Source organism: Phoca vitulina, unplaced genomic scaffold (assembly GCF_004348235.1).
Source record: "Phoca vitulina isolate PV1807 unplaced genomic scaffold, GSC_HSeal_1.0 scaffold1, whole genome shotgun sequence".
In the NCBI taxonomy this organism is placed as follows: Eukaryota; Metazoa; Chordata; class Mammalia; order Carnivora; family Phocidae; genus Phoca; species Phoca vitulina.
In genome coordinates, this window is record NW_022589704.1 from 80,465,356 (window position 1) to 80,487,792 (window position 22,437).

The 22,437-nt window shown below is 34.3% G+C and overlaps 1 protein-coding gene across 5 annotated transcripts in view; it reads left to right on the top strand.

Moving 5' to 3' along the window:
- The window catches only part of ORC4 (origin recognition complex subunit 4), a 96,290-nt gene that overhangs the window by 15,182 nt on the left and 58,671 nt on the right, over window positions 1-22,437 (top strand). For 3 of the 5 annotated variants that reach the window (XM_032410915.1, XM_032410906.1, XM_032410898.1), the window contains exons 2-4: window positions 18,331-18,404; window positions 20,961-21,037; window positions 21,623-21,713. In XM_032410915.1, the coding sequence (XP_032266806.1) occupies window positions 18,348-18,404; window positions 20,961-21,037; window positions 21,623-21,713 (225 nt within the window). In that variant the 5' untranslated portion in view covers window positions 18,331-18,347. Of the gene's footprint in view, window positions 1-18,330; window positions 18,405-20,960; window positions 21,038-21,478; window positions 21,517-21,622; window positions 21,714-22,437 lie in introns of those variants that run through there. The other 2 variants (XM_032410932.1, XM_032410923.1) reach the window with 2 other exon arrangements.

Genomic DNA, 22,437 nt, shown 5'->3' on the forward strand with positions numbered 1-22,437 from the left:
ATCATGTCATCTGCAAATAGTGAAAGTTTTACTTCTTCTTTAACAATTTGGATACCTTTTATTTATTTTCCTCATCTGAAATAGTGAAAGTTTTACTTCTTCTTTAACAGTTTGGATACCTTTTTATTTATTTTCCTCATCTGATTACTGTGGCTAGGACTTCCAGCACTATGTTGAATAAGATTGGTGAGAGTGGACATCCTTGTCTTGTTCCTGACCTTAAAGGGAGGGCTCTCAGTTTTTCCCCATTGAGTATGTTAGGTGTGGGTTTTTCATATATGGCTTTTATTATGTCGAGATGTGTTTCATTAAAACCTATTTTGTTGAGAGTTTTTGTCATGACTAGATGTACTTTGTTAAGTGCTTTCTCTGCATCTACTGAGATGATCATATGGTTTATATCCTTTCTCTTGTTAATACGAAGTATTATGTTGATTGATTTGCAAATACTGAACCACCTTTGCATCCCTGAAATAAATCCCACCTGGTCATAGTGAATGATTTTTTTTTTAATGTATTGTTGGATTTGTTTTGCTATTATTTTGTTGTGGTTTTTTGTTACTGTGTCCATCAGAGAGATCAACTTGTAATTTTTTTTTTGTAGTGTCTTTATTTGGTTATCCTCCTTTTTGGAATAGTTTGAGAAAAATAGTATTAACTCTTCTTTAAATGTTTGGTATGATTCACCTCTGAAGTGGTCTCTTGGACTTTTTTTTTCTTTAAGAATTTATTTACTTTAGAGAGAGAGAGCACATGCATGCGAGCAGGAGGAGGGGCAGAGGGAGAGAGAATCCCAAGCAACTCTGCCCTTGAGTGGGGAGCCTGACACGGGACTCCATCTCATGACCCTGAGATCATGACCTGAGTCAAAAGCAAGAGTTTGATGCTCCACCGACTGAGCCATCCAGGCGTGTGTCCCTGGGTTTGGACTTTTGTTTGTTGGGATTTTTTTGGTTACTAATTCAATTTCATTGCTGGTAATTGATCTGTTTAGATTGTCTTTCTTCCTCATTCAGTTTTGGTAGATTATATGTTTCTAGGAATTTATCCATTTCTTTCAGGTTTGTTGGCATATAATTTTCCGTAATCTTTTATAATCCTTTGTATATCTGTGATGTCAGTTATTACTTCTTCATTTCTGATTTTGAGTCCTCTCCTTCTTTTTGATGAGTCTGGCTAAAGGTTTGTCAATATTATTGATCGTTTCAAAGAACCACCTCCTGGCTTCATTGATCTGTTCTGTTGTGTTTTTAGTCTCTATTTCCATTATTTAATTCTAATCCTTATTATTTCTTTCCTTCTACTGACTTTGGGCTTTGTTCATTCTTCATCTAGCTCTTTTAAGTGTAAGGTTAGATTGCTTAAGATTTTTCTTGCTTCTTGAGATAGGCCTTTATTGCCATAAACTTCCCTCTTAGAACAGTTTTTGCTGCATCCCAAAGGTATGGATGTTGTGTTTTCAATTTCATTTCTCTCCATGTATTATTTTTCTCTTTGATTTCTTGGTTTAACCATTCATTGTTTAGTAGCATGTTATTTTGCTTCCATGTATTCGTATTCTCAAGATTTTTTTCTTCTGATTGATTTCTTTTTCATATTGTTGTGGTTGGAAAAGATGCATGATATGATTTTAATCTTTGAATTGAGACTTGTCTTGTAGCCTAACATGGGATCTGTTTTGGAGAAAAGTCCATATGCACTTGAAAATAATGTGTATTCTGCTGGTTTTGATTGGAATGTTCTGTATATATCTGTGAGGTCCATCTAGTCTTAGTCCTGTTAATTTCTTCTTCATGTCTGTTATTAGTTTATGTACTTAGATTCTCCTGTATTGGGTGCATAAATATTTAAAGTTATTATATCCTCCTGTTGGATTGTTCCTTTTATCATTATCTAAGTGATTTTGTATTAACTTTAGAATATCACTTAATAATTTTTCCATTTATGGTAGTTAATAAGGCAGTGGGATGTTAAATAATGGAACTTTTTAGTTCACTGTATTAATACAGATACGGGGTGCCACAATCAGTCACTGAAATAAGCTCATTACAGATTCTTGACAAAATCATCTCTGATTAAGAAATATGTATATTTTCATCAGTAAGCATTTGTAGTTTAACAAAGTGTAGGTAGACACATTGTTTCAATGGTTAAAATGGGGTACTAAATTTTAGCATTTTGCAGGTTGAAGGAATCTTGCAGTTTAACTTTTTTTGTGTTGAAGAAAAGTAGAGTTTAAACTCCTTTAATATATAGGAACCACATAAAATTGTACTAGTGGGATTTTTGTTGTTGTTGTTACTTGATTTCTCTAGAATAATATTAGTTATTACTAGTAATAGCAGATATATTGTTCATGGTTTTATTTGTAGCGCTATTTATGGTGGGTTTTTGAGACCTATCCTATTATAAATTAAAGAACCAGATTTTTAGCTTTCTAAAAGATACTATATTTTATTTATTAGGCTTTTATCTAGTAAATATTTGATCCAGAATCCATGATTCTGTTTATGAATTCTGTGTGAGCCATATATCTCTAATGATTTTTTCCCCCCCTTTGGTTTTATTAACAAAGGTTATATCAGGTACATAGAATAAAGTCCAAAGGCTTGTATTTATTTTTTATATATATTGGAATTGTTTAAATCCCTTTCAACTTCTTTTTTGAATGTTTGGTTAAAAATTAAATTTCAAAACTCCTTGGTGCTATGGTTATTTTTTGGTATATTTTTGAGCACACTTCCCATTTCTTTTGTGATCACTATTTTTTTTTTAATGTTTTCTGCCTTTACTTTTCTTACTGTTTGTCTTATTAATAATTATTTTGTCATTTTTCTGCTTTTAGTTTTCATCATACACAATTTCATTTTAATTCTGTTTTTAGTTTTCTAAGTTACATGTTGCAAATTGCATATTTAATTTCTTTAATAATAAATTTGTAAGTCTGTTTAATACCAAGTAGTTCTGTACCCAATTCCAGCAAAAGTGTTGGAGGGAGTGTTCCCTACACCACCACCACCATGCAATTCTCAGACAGTAGCTGGATGTCCTACAGTTCACCTGAATTCTGACATTGTTTACCTGGAGATTGCATCAGATTCCATAGGTTAAGGGCTCAGTCCTACAAAACTCCCCTGCCCTCACCACTTCAGGTGCYAGTTCACAGGTTGGGGTTGTCACCTGTTCTTCTGACCAACCTGCTATAGATCAGAGGTTCCAACAATCCCCTCCTTTTGAGTGCCTCACAAAACGCAGAGAATCATTTTACTTATTAGATTACCACTTTATTATAAAAGGATGTATATAACTCAGAAGCAGCCAGATGGAAGAGATGCACAGGGCAAGGAATGTTGGAAGGGGTATAGAATTTCATGTCTTCTCTGAGCGTGCCACTCTCCCTAAATCTCCATGTATTCACCAATCCAGAAATTCTTTGAAATTCGTACTTTTGGGATTTTTGTGGAAGCTTTATCACATAAGCATGATCTATCATCATTTCCATTTCCAGTTCTTCTCCCTTCTCAAGAGAATGGGATTGGGGCTGAAAATTCCAAGCTTCTAATCATAGCTTACTCTTCTGGTAACCAGCCCTTACCCAGGACCTATCCAAGAGTCCACTAAGAGTTGCCTCATTAGAACAAAAGACACTCCTATCAACCAGGAAATTACAAGGATTTCAGGAGCCCTATGTAGCAACCAGAGTCAGAGATCAAATATTTGAACAAAAAGTGCATCTGGTGCTCTTCACACTGAGGAAATTACAAGAGTTTCAGGAGTAATATGTGCCAGGAACCAGGGCTAGAAACTAATCTCACAAATATTCCTAGATTTTCCTCTAAATTTTACCTTGGTCCCATTCTCTAGATTTTGTGATTTTTTTTCTTTATGGTAGAGAAAATTTACAATATTTATGATTAGTTCTCAACATTAATAATTGGATTATCAGTACTATTAGTGGGTTTTTTTTTTTAATATAAATTTTAAAGCAGGATTTATTGGTTATCTCTTGCCATGTAGAAAACTATTCCAGAACAATTGCAACCAGTAGGGGTTTAAAACAACAAGCATTTATTTTCTCACAGGGTTTCTGTGGGTCATGAATTCAGGAGCAGCTTAGATGAGATGGTTGTGGTTCTTCGGCTTTCATGAGGTTATAGTCAAGATGTTAGTTGGGTCCCAGTCATCTGAAAGCTTGACAGTAGCTGGAGAAGCTGCATCTAAAATAGTTCACTCAGGTGGTTGGCAAGTTACTACTGACTCTTGGTAAGAGGCCTCGGTTCCTTACCACATGAACCTCTTCATAGAGTTTCCTGACTGTCTTCATTACATGCAGGTGGCTTCCCTCAGAACAGGTGGTCTCAGTGAAATCAAGGCCTATCCTCAGAAGTCACACTCCATTACTTTCACAACATCCTCTTGTTTACACTGGCCAGCTCTGTAACGTGGTAGGGGATTACTTAAAGATATAAATACTAGAAGGTAAGAACCACTGAGGGCCATTTTGGAAGCTAGTTAAAATAGAGATTACCAAGTTTTCTTTTAGGGTGTAAGGAAAACTTTGAATTTTGAGTATGAGACCTCCTCTTATTAGTGCCAGAAAGTTACCTGGGGTACCATTTCCCCTTCTCAAGCCTCAGTGCCTATTCCAGGTGTCTTCAGAAGAAGCTGTCCCTTTATGTAGAGAACTATAGTTGTGGCCTTCAGTTGGGATAAATGGAACTGTTGCTGAGTATCCAAAATTAGAGATTGGCAAACTCCTTTACCATTCATGTTCCTCATCTCTTTTATGATTGTTGTCCTGCTTTAGATCTTATGGTTATTCTGGAGTTCTGAGAAAACTTATGTGTTACAGAAGTCTTTTGCAAATACTGGGTTATAATATCCTTTGTGTAGTCAGTGTGCTTTGTATCTTATAAAAGTTTTTCAACATTTTGGTTATCTCATCTTTTTATCTTTGCTGATGGCATAGATTTGTTCTTTTTATTGTTTTTTTCTGTAACGTCGGTGACATTTTTGAAGGAAGTCAAGGTAAACTGGTGTGTCAGCTTTCTTAAACAGGAGCCTAATGGTTTGTCTCACAGTTACGCAGTGTGGTCTGCCTCCAAAAGGAGAAAAGACTAGTCCTCCATGTGCTTTCTTGTGTGTTTACTTAGAAAAGACCATTTTTTTTTTTTTATTAAATAGATTGCACCACAGATTTAGTTTTGGACATTCTTTGTTTGTTTACCTGCTGCCTTTTCAAGGAAATAATGTGGGTATATTGAGCTAGCTTTATTTTATTTAAGAATTAGGAAAGAAAGTGGCTGGATGTATTTGAACTTTTTTCATGTAGAAGAGTGAGTGAGTTCTCCTTTACCCAGTTAATTAGACTGGTGCTTTTGTTTATTGTTGGGAGTTTTGTTTCAGTGAGGGTGGTTTTTATTGTTGTTTTCCTTACCTCAGTGATTAAAGAACAGCAGTTTTTTCAGAACAGAGAATGGTATTTACGTAAGAGGTGTATAAAGAATGACATCAGTATAGAAACAGTATATTTGAACCTGTCTGTTCACAATTGATCATCAGTTAACCTTCGTTGGATGGGGGTGGGTTGCAGAGAAGGGTAGATATATTGCACCTGAGTGCTTAATCTGACTCTGACTGTAACTGGATCTCTGAGTAAATTTGTGTCTCAATGTTTTCATATGTGAAAATGAGGGAGTTATGTTTGATGATCTTGCTAAAAATAAATGAGTCTATAACTTTTATGAAGACACTTTGGGTATTTTATTGTCTTAAAGTCATCATGATGAACAACTCTTCTGCAGTACAAGAAATAATGTAAGTTACTGAAAATTCTGGTTTGGAGTCTCAAAAAAATAGTTATCCTGTGTATTGTACAACATTGTGTAAGAAAAAATTCTAAGCTGTCTTTTTAAAGCAAAAAACGTTTTTGGTAATCTCTCCCTTTTAAAAAATCTTATTACAGTATAAATGTTTAAACTGAGATTTTTCAACTGTCATGACAAAGTTATCTAAGCATGTTGATGGAGAGGTAGGGAGTGTGTATGCATTAGTATTCATTAGTAGACAAAATGGGAGAATATAATCTCGGCCCTCGTACTCAGATTGTAGGGATTTGGTCTCCTTATGTTTCCTGTATAAGCTGAAGAGTCTCATTAGAAACAACAAACTGTTCTTAAAGTTTCTAGGGTAAATTATAAGATTTCGGGTTTACACGGGATAATTTCTAGAAATTCTCAAGTGGTTTCTATCTAAGGCAGTATTTTCAGTTTTTTCCTTCTAAAAGTAGTTTAATTAACATTTGCTAATTGATTCACTGGGGTTGTAGAATATAATATTTACATTTACATGGTTCAACTGTGAGTATGTCAAAAGGAAGAAACTAAATAGTGGGGAGGATTCTATTCATCATTCTTCTTAAATGAACATATGCCCTGGAGTAATTGCTCTTATAAGTACAATACGGTATAATATATTTTATGAGTACAAAGTATACTCATATATTTTTCAAAAACAAATCTCTATATATGTGCTCTCTTCTTACTCACTCACTTTAGTGCCCAGGTCTTAAATATTGGGTCCGACGTATGATACCTTCCTCCATCCAAAAAAATGATATTTTCATTGATTCAAATCTTTGTTGCCTTTATACTGTTTATCCATCCAAGTAAACACATTAGCTTTGAATCACAGCCTTCATTCCTCTTCCTGTTCCGCATATTTCTAGTCAAATACCATGTGCTCAGAGAATATAGAGTATTGTTGGCTAGTATGACATTTAAGATGTAGTTAAGAGATAAACCAGTGCCAGTAAAATGATGTGATACATTTCAAAAGCTGAAAGGATTTCTAGATTATTTGCAAATGTGTTGTCTCTTTCATTAGCCTATATAATTCATAAGTGAATAAATTTTAATGTGTATTTTAAAGAACTTCAATTTTTTTATTGTTTTACACTAGTACAAAATTGATAGTTATGAGATACATCATGGGATGTTCCATGGTCAATAGTCATAAATATTGTAATAACTTATAAACAAGTGCCTTTTTTACCTGAAGATTTTGTGTCATTAAACTTAACGATTTTTTTTAAGATTTTATTTATTTATTTGAGAGAGAGCGAGAGCATAAGCAGGGGGAGGGGTAGGCAGAGGGAGAGGGAGAAGCAGGCTCCCCATTGAGCAGGGAGCCCGATGTGGGGCTTGATGTGGGGCTCAATCCCAGACCCTGGGTTCATGACTGAGCTGAAGGCAGTTGCTTAAGTGACTGAGCCACCCAGGCGCCCCAAACTTAACGATTTTCCCACTGAGATTGTTTACTTATTTTGTTGACTACTGATCCACCAGTGTTATTAAAAACAACTCTGGGTGCATATTCATTAATGTCAGGACTCTACTAGGTACTTTACAAAGTAAATACATTTACTAAAAGATACGTATGTGTATATATCTCTGCACATGTGTGTATGTGCATATACATGTATATACACTTGTACATGTGTGGGTATGTCGCCATGTGTATATGTGGTTCCAGGCACATTGCTCTGTAGTATTGAAAACTAAGATGTAAGAGAGAACATGGCTCTTCTGGAGAATTACAAATTTTTCAGTGTGAATTATTTGGTCGGTTTTGAGTATTAGACATTATAAATTCTATAAAATATTAGAGATTTATAAAATAACAGTGAAGAAAATAGCATGTCATTATGTAAGTAAACTAAAGATGCTAAAACTTTGGATTCATTTGATCTGAGTAAGTTTCTAAGTAAATTGTGTTCCCTCTGTATTCACTGGGAAGAAACAGAGGAGAAAAAAAGATTTTATAAAGTTGTCAGGAGTTACTAGTTATTCCACTGTGGACAAGTTTATCTAGAAATCATATACAAAAAAGCAATTATTTGGGATTACTCTTCAGCTCTGGGGAGCTCAAGGAAACATCTCACCAGAGACTCTGCGCCAAGTTGACTTAACTAAATCCACATAATTTTATAGACAACATTTCCACCTGATCTTTCTAGAAGGTACTAAGAATATGTTTGCTTGTCTATAAACCTGGAGTTTATACCTATTTTGTCCCTTATTTGTCCCCCTTCAGCCTTTCTTTTAATACTCTTTCCCTTGCTCTAAACACTCCAGCTGACAAGAAGTAAGTGTGGAAACTAATTCTAACTGTCTGAAAAACAGCTTAAATATATTCTTACCTCAGTTTCATCTCAAAGAACAATAACGAAACATGGAAACCACCCACAGATTTCTCCTAAAATATCTTTCGTTTTACATTTTATTTGACTGTTTATCCGATCAAGATCATTTTTCTAACCGAAGAGAGGCAGAGTTCTAACGTTTTGTCCATTCTTATTGTTCTTTGAAAAATGTCAGACATACTGAGTTAGACACTAAGTAAACAGTAGTAGACTTTGTATTATCACTTTTACCTAATTTAAACAAAGGTTGATAGTATATAGCATATATTCTTTTCTTTAGTCATCATCAGAGGGAGTTTTTTATTTTTATTTTACCAGGAGTTCTTGTCACAAAGTCATACTCCTCTGTGCTGGAACTTCAGGGTTTTGTCCAAAAGAGGGCTGTTGAAAAAAATAAAGATAATTTGTATGTATGTTTTTCATTTTCAATCTCATCCACCAATTTTACACAGATTTTGTAGGAATTCTCTTAGTAAATTTCATCTTTTCTCATGTAAATTGTTTTTCCAAAATGATTGGAAAGTTGTTTTTATATTTTTAACAAATGGACATAATAAAGCCTATTCATGCTTTTTGTGGGAATATATGTTAGAAAGTCCTCTTTATAAGTGGTTTTAAGTGCCTGTGTATGAGAATTTTTTTATAGGTAATACATCATTTTCAGCCACAAAATCAGAGATAAAAACGTTTTCAAAATGCTCTCTCCCTAGCACAAGTTTCTTTCAAAAATCAGTTTCTTTCATAACTTTATTTTAAAGTTCTACATAAAGTATTTTTTTTCTTTCTTTTTTTTTTTTTATAAGCAGTATGCTTTGGACAGGCAGCCACTTTTCATTCCAGGAAAGATCCACAGGTTTTTTTGGAATGTCTGAATTATATCACTTTCATTTAAAACATCATAATACCTTTAAGTTGAAGTTAGCTGAATTCATTAATTCCACCCAACTGGGCGCATATACCTGTGTTGTATAGTAATAAGCTGAACATGAATAAACATATGGTGGTACCGCTTGTAACTCCTATCGTTTCCTTACCTTCCACTCTTTCCTTAGGGCTCCTAGATTGCTGTTAGTGAGATGACATGACTTGCTAATGAAGAGATCAAGTGAAGATATTGTCAATGTATATATTAAATATTATCTAAGTTTAATGTAATTCTAATTTTTTAGGTAAATATTTTAAGGAAAAGCCTTTAAATACTTGTTTTACCTGAGAGGATTATTTTGCACCAGCTAGTTTGGAGCTTATTCATCTGCAGGATAGGAAAAATTCTTTGTGGTATCTTTGACCTACTTGGACAACGTTAAAACTGAGTAAATAGGACATATTCTCACCTGTTTTCTCTTGTAAATGCTTTCTTTGGTTTACAGTTACAGTTTCTGTTCACGGTTACTAGTATAGGCTTCATTAATTTTTTTTCTCCTTACATTGTCACTTTGCAGACTCTATTCCCTTGAAATAGAAGTGTTGGCCCTTGAGCAACATGAGGATTAGGGGCATACTTTTTTCTTTTTTTTTTTTTTGGTATTCTTGATATTTTCTATTTAAAAACTGTCATTTGAAACTAATAATTTAGTAGCTCTGAAAGTCAGATTTCCCCATTATGCAGGGTTTGCTGCTTTTTTGTCTTTATTACTTTACTTTTTTAATTGTTGTAGTGAGTCGGTGCCAAAGATCAGCTTGAGGTATAAAATTAAGGTCTCTCAGGTGTCTGTGAGCCTGTACCTTCCCCTGGGCGTGCATCATGACTTTTTAGTTACCCTAATTTTATTCAGTTTCTTTTGAATATCCTAGTCTGTAATCTTTGGCTCCCAAAAAGAGAAAGAGTAGGGGCGCCTGGGTAGCTCAGTCGGTTAAGCGTCAAACTCTTGGTTTAGGCTCAGGTCATGATCTCAAGATTGTGAGATCAAGCCCCATGTAGGATTCAGCACTGGGCTCAGCACTAGGCATGGAACCTGCATAAGATTCTTCCTCCCTCTGACCTCTTTACCACCCAGCCCCCTGCCCCTGCACACCCAAAAGCACTCTATCTCAAAAAAAAAAAAAAAAAAAAAAAAGAGGGAAGACTGAAGGGAGGGAAAAGGGGCACTGGCCTTTTAAATCCCATGGAAGTTATGTCTCAGGAGGAAGAGGGACTTAGAACAATAAGAGGAAATGGAATAACAATGGCAATCTGTCTATGTTTCTCTGAGATGAGACGCCACCATCAGCACAAATCCCTGACATTTGGGCAACAGGATCCCTTTTATCCATTCTGTCACCACAGGCAGTGTGCAAGATCCTGTAGTAACTGGTTTATAGCTGCCTCCCATTGGGCTCAGTTGTGGGGGATGGGTAGCTGCTACTGAACAAAGAGCTGAAATTAACCAAAATTAATGGCAGTTTGCTTTCCAAGCCTTCCTCTGCATATTACAAACCTTAAATAGACTCTAGAGTTCCAAAATGGTTATATCACATTCTGTCCTGTACAGTTGCTTTCTAGTGGAGATAGATTCCTGGTGCTTCCTACTTTCCATAATCCGTCTTCCCATAATCCCCCTAGAACATTTCTTTTTAATTATTTGTTTTGTTAGATATTGCAAGGACAGGGATTCTCTGATTTCATTTTGCTTAATGATCCTTATCCACATGACTCCTTATCGGCTTTCCAGAGTTCATATGATAAACACATATTACTTTATAATGTTAAAAAAAAGTGTATTTTAAAAATACAGATATTTATTAACGTAAATTGTACAGGTACACATTTGGAAAAAAACTGGATTGTCAGTCTTCAACATCTGGGAAACTAACAATTTTCTTTCAGAATGCATTCTTCTGGTATGTTTATTCCTTTAAAGAAAAGCCCAGTGATGATTTTGATGGCTCTTTTTAATGTTTACAGAGTTTTTTTTTGTTTTATTTTTTTCATGTCACTTCAGACTAACAGAACACTGCATTGGGTGTCACTAGAGGTAACAGCTGCTGCTTATATGTAAGTTGTATGATCTTGGCAGGTTTTAAAAAGTCTTTCTGCCCAATTTCTCCTCTTATGAAAAGCAGCCTCTATGTTCTTTAAGGCCCCTTTCTTTACTAAATCCGTGAGTTTAGCTCTTGTTTTGTACTTATACTGCGTTTTCCACTTTTATATTCATTTATCTTATTCCCGATCAGACTTAGCTTTTGAGGATAGAGACCAACTTTAATACTCATCTTTCCCATAGTGATTTTCCCAGGGCCTTGTAATAAGTACTGATTAGCTAAATATTTGTTTATTGAGTTGATTGAGAATCCTTGTTATCAGCTTTGTGCTCCTTGGTTTTCTCATTAACTATCATACAGGGAGGCATTTATACATTTATTTTATATAAATAAATATTTACTTAATCTTTTTTTAGATTGCATTTGTCTTCTGTTTTATTTGTTATGTCATTCCCAGTAACAATTTGTGTTTAATGGGGTGAAAATATTCCTTTAAGCAGTGTCTGAAACTGAAGCCATAAACTCACTTATATGTATACACAGACACACACATATATGTGTCACCCATACACATAGACATACAGAAATTCACACATATACACATGGAAATTGGAAAATATTCCAAATATATATTGTATAGCTATCTTAGTAATTTATTGGGCCAAATTAGTCATGAAATGTTATCACCATATAATATCACCAAAAATTTATATTAAATTTTTACACAGCTGACAAATTGAGTGCCTAAAATTTGTGGCATGGAGGGACTTACAAGTGACTTAAAACAACAGTATTATTTTGGTAAAGCAGTATGTTTTTTACTTTAAAATATTTATTAAATTCATTAAATCAGTTCAGTAATTTATTGAGCAGCTTATTCTCAGACATAGCTGGTGGTTATCCACAGCAAATATCGGGGCACCTGGGTGGCTCAGTCAGTTAAGTGTCTGCCTTCAGCTCAGGTCATGATCCCAGGGTCCTGGGATCGAGCCCCATGTTGGGCTCCCTGTTCAGTAGGGAGCCTGCTTCTCCCTCTCCCTCTGCCCACCAGTCATGCTTGCATGCTCTCTCTCTCTAGTGCTCTCTCTCTGAAATAAAATAAAAATCTTTTTAAAATTAAAAAAAAACAAAGCTAGTGTTATAATCTGTGCCTTTGTAAGATTTGATAATTCTAGGTTTTTTAAGGTTCTTTAAGACAGTGATATTCAAAGTCAGGTTTTATCTTATAATGCAGATGTTGTATGCTATTGCTAATAAGCAAGCTGAGAGTTATTTTGTCAATTGCTAGACTTAAAAAAATATCTGACTTTTTTGTTCAGATTAGTGGTATATATACAATGGAATATTACTCAGCCATAAAAACAAATGAGATCTTGTTATTTGCAACAACATATATAGACCTACAGGGCATTATACTAAGTGAAATCCAAGAAAGACAAATACCAAATGATTTCCCTTATATGTAGAATCTAAAAAACAAAACAAATAAACCACAACAACAACAAAAACAGAAAGACTGAGAAATATGGAAAACAAACTGATGGTTGCCAAAAGGGAAGGGTGTGGGAGGATGGACAAAATGGGTGAAGGGGAGTAGGAGGTATAGGCTTCCAGTTATGGAATGTATACGTCACGGAGGTGAAAGGTACAGCATAGAGAATATTATATAGTCAGTGGTTTTGTAGTAGTTTTTTTTTTTTTTTGAAAGATTTTATTTATTTATTTGAGACAGAGAGAATGAGAGAGAGAGAGCACATGAGAGGTGGGAGGGTCAGAGGGAGAAGCAGGCTCCCTGCCGAGCAGGGAGCCCAATGCGGGACTCGATCCAGGGACTCCAGGATCATGACCTGAGCCAAAGGCAGTCGCTTAACCAACTGAGCCACCCAGGTGCCCATTTGTAGTAGTTTTGTATGGTGACAGATGTTAACTACACTTGTGGTGAGCAAAGCATAATGTATAGACTTACTGAATCACTATATTTTACACTTGGAACTAATGTAACATAAGGTACCAACTATAGTTCAATTAAAAAAAAAATCTGATTTGAGGGGCTGTCCCAGGAGTCTATTCACGTTGATTGTCCCTGGATGTAGCTTCCAATGAAAATAAAATATTTTGATAGTATAGCCAGGAAGCCTTTCAGTTTAGTGCCTTAGATCTGGACATTTAAGAACATCTAGAAGAAAGACCATTAATGAAAAAAATTATATCCATTGTATATATATGTAAGTTTAAATATTCATTGAATGATGTGCTTTACTTGGCTGTTGTATGAATGAATATATTGGCTTGGGTAGTTTCATATTTATGCATGGGTAAAATGGCATTGTTTATTTTTAGTTATTTGGTTAAGAGTGAATGTCTCCAAATGTGTAGTTTTTTTGTTTTGTTTTTTTTTTAAGATTTATTTATTTATTTTAGAGCGTGCATGTGAATGGGGTGGGGAGGGAAGGGCAGAAGGAGAGGGGGAACGAGTTAAAGAAGCCAACTCCCCAGTGAGCACAGAGCCCAACTGAACACAGAGCCCAGCGTGGAGCTAGATCTCATGACCCTGAGATCATGACCTGAGCTGAGATCAAGAGTCAGATGCTCAACCGGCTGAGCCACCCAGGCACCCCAAATGTGAAATTTTGTTTTTTTTTTTTTTTTAAATAGTCATTGCCATATTTGTATTCTGAACCATTTGGTTTGGTAATATATAGAGAAAAGGTTATATAATTCGGAGTCAACTTTAACTCTCACATAAACATACACAATAAATAAGGGCAGGTAATTTACTAGGTTAAATATGTATTCACCAAGACCAGTACATTGAAACATTAAGTAAATAAGAAGAAAAGGTATGGTTTTTGTTTTATTTTTTCCTTCTTTACTGCTCTTAACAGGATACCTATGACTGTCTACCTGGATTTTGGGTGCAGTCATCTCATTCTGGGCAGTGTTTAAAGCCCTTGGCCTTTGGCAAAGAAAAGTATCTTCTTTCTGTGGATATTAGCAATCAATTTCTCTATAATATTTTCTCTACAGTTATGATAATCTCATATGTGACACTTAACTGCTCAAGAGACCAATGTCCAGGGAAGTGGGCAAACTGACACAGACCTAAGTTGCTCAGGTTTTATAAAAAGAACCATTTTGTCATTTACCAGGAACTCTGTAGGCATGTTGTATGAGACTAATCCAATTTTTTTTCCAACTCTGCATATTAGAATAATAATTTGTAGCGGAGGGGGTTTCTACCCCTAAAGATTCAGGTCTGTTGCCCTGGGATTTATTTTTTTTTTTTTTAATGAGCATTAACCCATTTTGCTCATGTCTTCCTAAATACTACTTGTTCTTTGCCACTGACCACCCGCTTGGCATCACAGTAACTGACACAGCCTGTCCAACAGTGCCATACCATTAGTGCTTTTCTCTTATAATTGGAACTGTGAGACTGTAATCTTTGGTTAGCACTATTATTTAGCTGGCTTTATCAGAGCAAATGTTTGTCCTCATCTATTGAATCAAACACATCTTTTTTCTTTTTGTATTAGGCGCCCTTCATGTTGTTTGATACCAGTCTGAGATAACTATTTTCTAAAGTTGATAACTATTTTCTAAAGTATTTTTTAAGTACTAATTTTTGCTTTTGCTTAATTTTTTTAGTTCAGGGATTTTAATTTTTCCTAAGAAAATATTGATGAATCAAAAACTATTTGTAAAAACATTGTCTTTTATGCTGTTAAAACATGTATGTCAAAACAATTTAATAATCTTGCAGGAAAGAAGGTTTTTTGGTTTTGTTTTGTTTTTGATCAGGGGATGACATATAAATATACAACATCCAGGCAAGTGTTTCTATATTTCACTCTTTTGTTTACAGAATTTTTTTTTTATTTTTTTTTGAAGATTTTATCAGAGCGAGAGACACAAGCAGGGGGGAGCAGCAGAGGGAGAGGGAGAAGCAGGCTCCCCGCTGAGCAGGGAGCCCCATGTGGGGCTCCAACCCCAGACCCAGGATCATGACCTGAGCCGAAGGCGGATGCTTAACCAACTGAGTCAACCAAGATGCCCGTTTAAAGTTTATGTGAATATCCTCTGAAGGCTCTCTGAATCATCAGATGATAGGACAAAACGTTTATTACTTTTCAATAACTGGAGGAAAGAAAAACTTTTCTGACTTTTTTATTCCACTTGTGGCTTATGCTCTGTGAACTGTTTTTATATTAGGGAGCCTTCTAGCTTATTTTATTTACCATGATGAAAGTCCCTTGGCTTCCTGTTGTCTTTCCTATTCCAAATTCTCCTGTTCTGATGATCCTTAGGTACTGTTTACCTCAGTATGATCTCTACATACTGTTTACTTTTAGGCTTAATTTGGTTTGAAGAGATGCCATCTATACCCATGGATTTCTTTATCTTCTGTGGTATCTTATCAGTTTTATCAGGTTTGGTGTGGAATGAAAAGAAATCCTCAATTTTCTCAGTAACTCCTGAAGTATGGTTCTGGGACTGGCAATAGGAGCATCATCTGGGAACTTATCAGAAATGCAAATTCTCAAGTGCTACCCTAAGCCTACTAAATCAGAAACTCTGGGTATGCTGCCCAGCAGTCATCATCTCTTCCAGGTGTTGAATGGCTTCTTATCATTAGTGATTTGAGGTCTTTGAGATCCATGTGACTGTAGATTGATCCACCCATCATTTCTTTTTACTACCAGTATTCAAAACTGTATTTTTTTATATTGAGAAAAACTCAGTGAATGTATACCATTGAAGTATTCTCTCATAATTCTGAAGTACTTTAGTTGAACTTGCACTTGATATTTATTGCATTGTCAAAGAAGTACTGTCAAAGAAATAGTTTAGAACAAGATTCTGTGCTTTTGCTTCCCTCCCTTCCTCATCCTCCTCTTGGTTCTTCTCTCCAATGTAATGTGATAATTTAGAAAGGGTACTGTATTACTGTACATGGGATTTGACAGCATTGCATATCAGGTAAACCATTTAATTTAACCCCCACAATTCCCTGTGAATTAGATAATAGTTTTTCCTCAAATTTTGCAGAGAAGAAAACTGGGGCTTAGGAAAGTTAATTTGTGAAGGTGACACCACAAAACAACCCAAATCTAGGCCTTGCTAGTAACAAAGCTCTTAAGGACATAGTATTACCATTAATTGCATTTCTCTAGTTGTGCTTTTCCTTACTCTTTAAGAATTTGCATTTATCTTAAATTTGATATACAATTTTTTTTTTTTCTGGACTTCTCACGGTTCTGATTTGAATAATGTATTTTTTTAAATTTCATCACTTATGACTTTCTAAGAAACACTAAAAATTTCTAGAAAAAATTTGGTGTCTTCATCTTCACTTCCTTTGCTTTTACTTTTTTCTGGTTTAATTTTAAAAATGAAAACCTTTTCATATATTCAGTAGAAGATTTAGAGTCTATATTGCCAGATTTTTAGACATGCTAAAATGCATCTAGTAACTTCAAGTTTGAAATAAGTAGGAAGACTATTCCAATCATGGCAAAATTGTTAGAAGTGGAAGTGTAGATATTGACTAGTAATTTTAATCTTCATTTGAAATATTCCTCTTAAACCCCAAGTCTTAATTGAAGGCGGCAAATAAAAGATGAAATAGACCACTTTAATTCCGGAAAGGAGAATATATTACTAATCGTTTTTTTAATGTGTTACTAGCAAGCTGTCAGTCGATTATAAAAAGATACAAATGCTTGATGCTCTTTGTCTAGCAGTAATTGACTTTTTGTGAGTTCAGATGTTGATTTATAGACCTTTTTCACAGTTAGGAGTATTTTAAGCCACAGTGAAGATATCTTTTCGTGTTGATAAAAGGATTTCCCCGCCACATACAGTTCTTATTTAAGAGAAAAAAATAATAAAATAAGTAGAATAAAGTAAAAATTGTTAATGTAAAGATTCTTGAAGTGCCTTGCATAGACATTAGGCTGCTAGAAGGTGCCCTAGGGCAGCTGAGAAGACCGCTTTTCTCTTAAGAAAAAATATTCTTAAGGGATAAGACAATTGAGTACTCTGTTCTTGAGTTTCCAATTTGGGATCTAGGAGCCAGAAGCTCTTTGGACAGGCCCTGGCTACATGGCTTATACATAAGGGGGAGACAGATTTGCTTGCTATCAGTCTGTCAAAGCCTTGCCCAGATTATCCTGTTAGCATTTCCAGAGAAGAATAAAACAGCATTCCAAGGGTTGGCGTCTAATTGTCAGTATGTAAAATTAATAAATATGAGTTAATGAGTTATTAAATGAGTTAAATACAAAGTGCTTGTAACAGTTCCTGGTATATAAGAAAACACTGCTTAAGTTCTTATTACCAGACTAGTAAAAGATTGCTATTGGAAAACAGTGCTAAGAAAATTAGATCTTTTAGCCAAAGGTATTTATCTGTGACTGTGTTGCCCTGAGGAAGAATTTTTAAAAAGTTTTCTTTTTTTTATTAGTATATATATTTTCCATTCACATTATCACTGCCAATTTTATTTTGGATATTGTGCTAAAATGCTTGGAATTTTAAAACATGCTGTTTTGGGATACTGGCAGTTAAGTGGACAATCTTTTTAACTATAATTTAATTATGGATGAAGAGAAATAAAGGCAATTATCAATGTTCACAGAAGAGGCATTTTACCTACCCTCTAATGATTGTGTATGTATGATGAGTAGAGCAAGAAAGCGAAGGCATTCTGGAAGGTGATGATCCTGTGGGATGGATGGGGAGGGAAACATTCTGTATAAAGGAATCATATAGATTAAAAAAGAAAAAAAGTTAAGGAAGGGAATGCAAACAGTAGATTCAAGGGAAAGGTAGGAGTTAGTTGTCTGTAAGAACCATATACCGTGTGGTATGAGAATTGGAATAAGCCTGTACTTAGACAAAGAACTGTTGAGATTTTTTTCAGTTTATTGAAAAATAATTGACATATATTAATGTATAAGTTGAAGGTATACCGCATGACAGTTTGATTTACATATATTAAGAAATGAAACACAAGAGATTCAGCTGAGAGTTTTTAAAGTTTGAGAAATTGGGACATTTTCATGTTTTAAAACTTGTGTTTATTTTGATTCTGTAATAGTAAATTCTTAAAGAATCTCTTCAAGCCAGTAATGTTTTGTATTCATGCTTTTTTTGTTTTTAAGGATTTCAGTTTGTTAAAATGAGCAGTCGTAAATCAAAGAGTAACAACTTAATACATGCAGAGTACCTGTCACAGGTTAGTATATATTTTCATTAACCTCAAAGTTTGTTACCATGCAAAGCTGATCAGAGAAATAGTAATCTTCTTAATTTGAATTCTCCCCTTAACACTTATGAAGAATCACCCTTTCCATTCTCAAGGAGAGACTGTCTTACACTACTTTCATCCTTTGTAAGTCTTTAGATAGTTGGAATCCTAACTTTACTCCTGTCTTCCCAAATGTGTCCTAATTTCAGTTTAATTAAGAATTCTGTACTTCATTTGTTAAATTTATTCCTATTTTATTTCTTGTGATGCTGTTATAAATGGAATTGTTTTCTTAATTTTTTTATTTGTTCATTGCATGTGTATCTAAATGCAGTTGATTTTTATATGTAATCTTGTATCCTGCAGCCTTGCCACACTTACTAGTTCTAATAGTTTTTAGTTTATTCTTTAGTTTTTTAATAAGATAATGCCATCTACAAATACAGTTAACCTTTTCAATCTGATTGACTTTATTTATTTTTTTATTGTCTAATTTCCCTGGCTAGAATTTTCAGTACAATATTGAGTAAACAACAACAAAAACAGACATTCTTGTTTTGTTTTTGATTTTGAGGAAATACATTCAGTCTTTCACCATTGATGTGATGTTAGCTATAGGTTTTTATAGATGCCCTTTATCGGGTTGAAGATGTTGTCCTTTTTTCCTAGTATATTGAGTGTTTTTATCATGAACATTTAATATTATCTTAAGTACATACTGTATTCCAAGTGTTGAGCATATATCTATGTGTCTGTCTCTTAAGAAATATAGTAGGGAATAGGTATAATAACTCCGTCCTGGCATTTCTGTTTATCTCACTTGACCAGAACTATAGTTTTTTCTAATCAAAACTAAATGTATGTTATTGGCATCCCTCATGTAAGACCTTAACTTTTTTTTGGAAGGAAGATGTTTAACTCTGTTTTATGAAAAATTTTTAGCTGAAGTATAATTTACATATCCTAGTAAAGTGCACAAATCTTCCACTTACAGCTTAATTTCTATACACGTGTACACCTGTTTAACCTTCATCTCAGATCACTTTCAGATTTTTGAACCTTTCACTGTTCACTACAGCTTCACTTCACTTTATCCCTTAGATTTTATACATAGTTGTTGCCTCTCATTAGACTTTAATGAAATTTGGAAAAGCAAAGGATGAGGTTTATCTTTTGATTTCTAATGATCTTATCTAGGTAGAGGAATATACAATATGATTAGTATTATGATTATATATGCTCATTTAAGTGTTTTATAGGTATCAGCTATTACCTATACAATACTTATATTACAGACAAGACTGCCTTATTTAATCTTGAGAACAGGCCTGCCAGAAAACTATTATTGTTCCATTTTATAGACTAAAAAAATTAAGATTTAGAAAAGTGTAACTTTAAAATCCACATAATTGGCTCTTTTGGCATCACTCCTCTTATTCTTTCCCCTTCTTATATAATGATAATTAGGATTATTTTATTACCACTGAGTAATTTGCTTTGCTTAGCCTCTGGTACATATAAACAGAACTCAGATTTTATCTTTTGGTACATGAAGAATCAGTCCCATGCTGTCAGTCTGAGAGAAGCAAATAATCTTGGAAGCTTCTTGTTTCTGATGATGGGACCAAATCTGAAATAGCCTCCTAAGGTTTTTGTCTTTGAAAGATTTCTGTATTAGCAGCAGATGCAGAAAAGGAATCCTTTAATGGTCTGTCTTTTTAAAGAATGTGCTAGATTATCTGACATAATTTTTCACAACTCAGTCTAAGCCCTTTATTCTAAGGCAAACTGAAAATTTAGGTCCTTACAAGAATTTTTTTTCTTCATTCATTCTAGTGATTCCTCATTTTATAGGTATAGATGAATCTAATTTCTTCCGTGTAATTGAGCATTTCCTTATATGCTGAATTACTACTTTTTTCAGTGTGTCATTTCTTTCCAGTTTATTTGCACTGTTTCTTTAGGCATGGATCATGCTCTTTTAGTAGTAGCATGCTCTGCTTCTAATAGGTCCTATAGGTCCAGTAGCTATATGAGCCTTTAAACTTCTTTTATTTTCTCAGAATCCTGACTTTTATGACAGGTGCAAATGGATAGGGCTTGGGTTAAGCCAGTTCAGATTTGTTTGGTCTCTAAAGATTGAGGTGTGGTTCAGAAGCATTATTAGGTGAGATTACATTATTAGATTCTCTCCTGTCTTTTTTCCTTGGCTGATATGTTACATACAAAGTGAAGTATTCATTTATTCACACGCAATAAAGCAGCCCTCAAATTGCTGATGTGGCTAAAGTAAGTAATTCTTTTCTCTTGTTGAACCTCACAAGTAAATTCTCATCCTTCCTCTGGGACTTGAGATAGGTGAAAAGAACCGTTCATTTTACAACTCATGGAAATGGTACCAGAACTCTTGAAGACAAGTTCTTTGGGGAGGGTTGAATAGATTCATTAATACCTAATTCTGACTGCTGTAAATGTATATTCTCATTCATTTTTTATTTTGTGTGTAACATTTTCATTTATATTTATTCACTTTGTTTTTATAAGGTACAAAGAATTTTACGGGAAAGATTTTGTCATCAGAGCCCACATAGTAACTTATTTGGAGTACAAGTACAATACAAGTAAGTTTAGCTATCCCTTTGTCTGCTATAAACCTACTTAAAGATGCCCTTAGGTTTTGCAAAAATTATCTTACACAGATTTTATCTTGAATAAGGCTGACAGATACTTTTGTAGAGATAAAAAAATTATTCTTTTATAGAAACACTGAATATTATAAAGCAAGAGCAGATATAAAATATTTCCATAATGAGAAAGCTCCTTACCTTTCAATCTTGTGTTGCTTCTGCCATCTGGTATTACGGAGAGAATTCTGAGCTTTTTGCACCTAAATACTCGACAGCCAGTTGTGGAGTGAAAGCTCCCAAGATTTGCCACTGTCGTCCCTTGTCCCATACCATCAGAAAGCCAAGATATTTCAAACTTACTTGGTTTCCTCTTGAGGTTTCCAGAGAATCCATATTGACCTACCCTCTCTTCTGTGTTTTTCTTTGTAGGACTATATAGAGCATAAGTCCAGTGCCCAGAGAGAGAGAAAAAGGGAATGCTTATTTTCTGTGCATATTCAAATTCAACTTTTAAATAGTATTACCTAGCAAATTATTCCAGCTTCCTTTTTAAATTTTGGCTTATTTATGTCATTTCAGACACTTAATTGAGCTGCTGAAAAGAACTGCTATCCATGGAGAAAGTAACTCTGTTCTCATTATTGGACCCCGAGGATCAGGAAAGACCATGGTAAAACTATTGATTTCTGGTATTTTCTTGTTTATGTAGGCATGTGATGATTCTTATAGACAGTACTGAAAATATTTTTTATTATTTTCATTATCTTATTTCCTTTTTTTTTTTTTCTTTAAATCATAGACATACAAAGACATGCAAAGCCTTAAAAATTAGAGTGGTATATTTGAGTTGAGCGTATTGTTTTTACCTTATTTTTCTCCACAGTAACAAATTTTCAATTGATACTTTTTCCATCATGGCCTTTTGTCTGTGAAGAATTTGTGATTGCCAGTAGAAAAAACAAATTAGCATTTATTGAGCATGTTTCTTGTGCCTTTTATCTATGTTCTATACCTTATCTTATACTTTTTATCTGTGTTATCATTTATTCTTTACACCAACCCTGCAAGGTAGGTGTTTCTGTTTATAAATTAGGTAACTGTCATAACATGCATTCTTTTTTCCCCTATTGTTTATTGTTTAACCCTACCTCAAGTAATTTTTTTCATATGTACAGTCACGTCTTCTAGAATTCTTTTCTACTTTCTGTCTTTATCTTATTTGCTTTGTTACCTCAAGAAGATTCTCTTGCTTTTTCCCCTCATTTTTTCTTATCACATTTTTATTCAATGTATGAGACAAATTATGACTGTTACATTGAATATATTACTATTAAGTTTCAGTACTTGGGCTATATGAAAGCTCTTTTCTGCTATATTCCATGCAGTGAATTTAG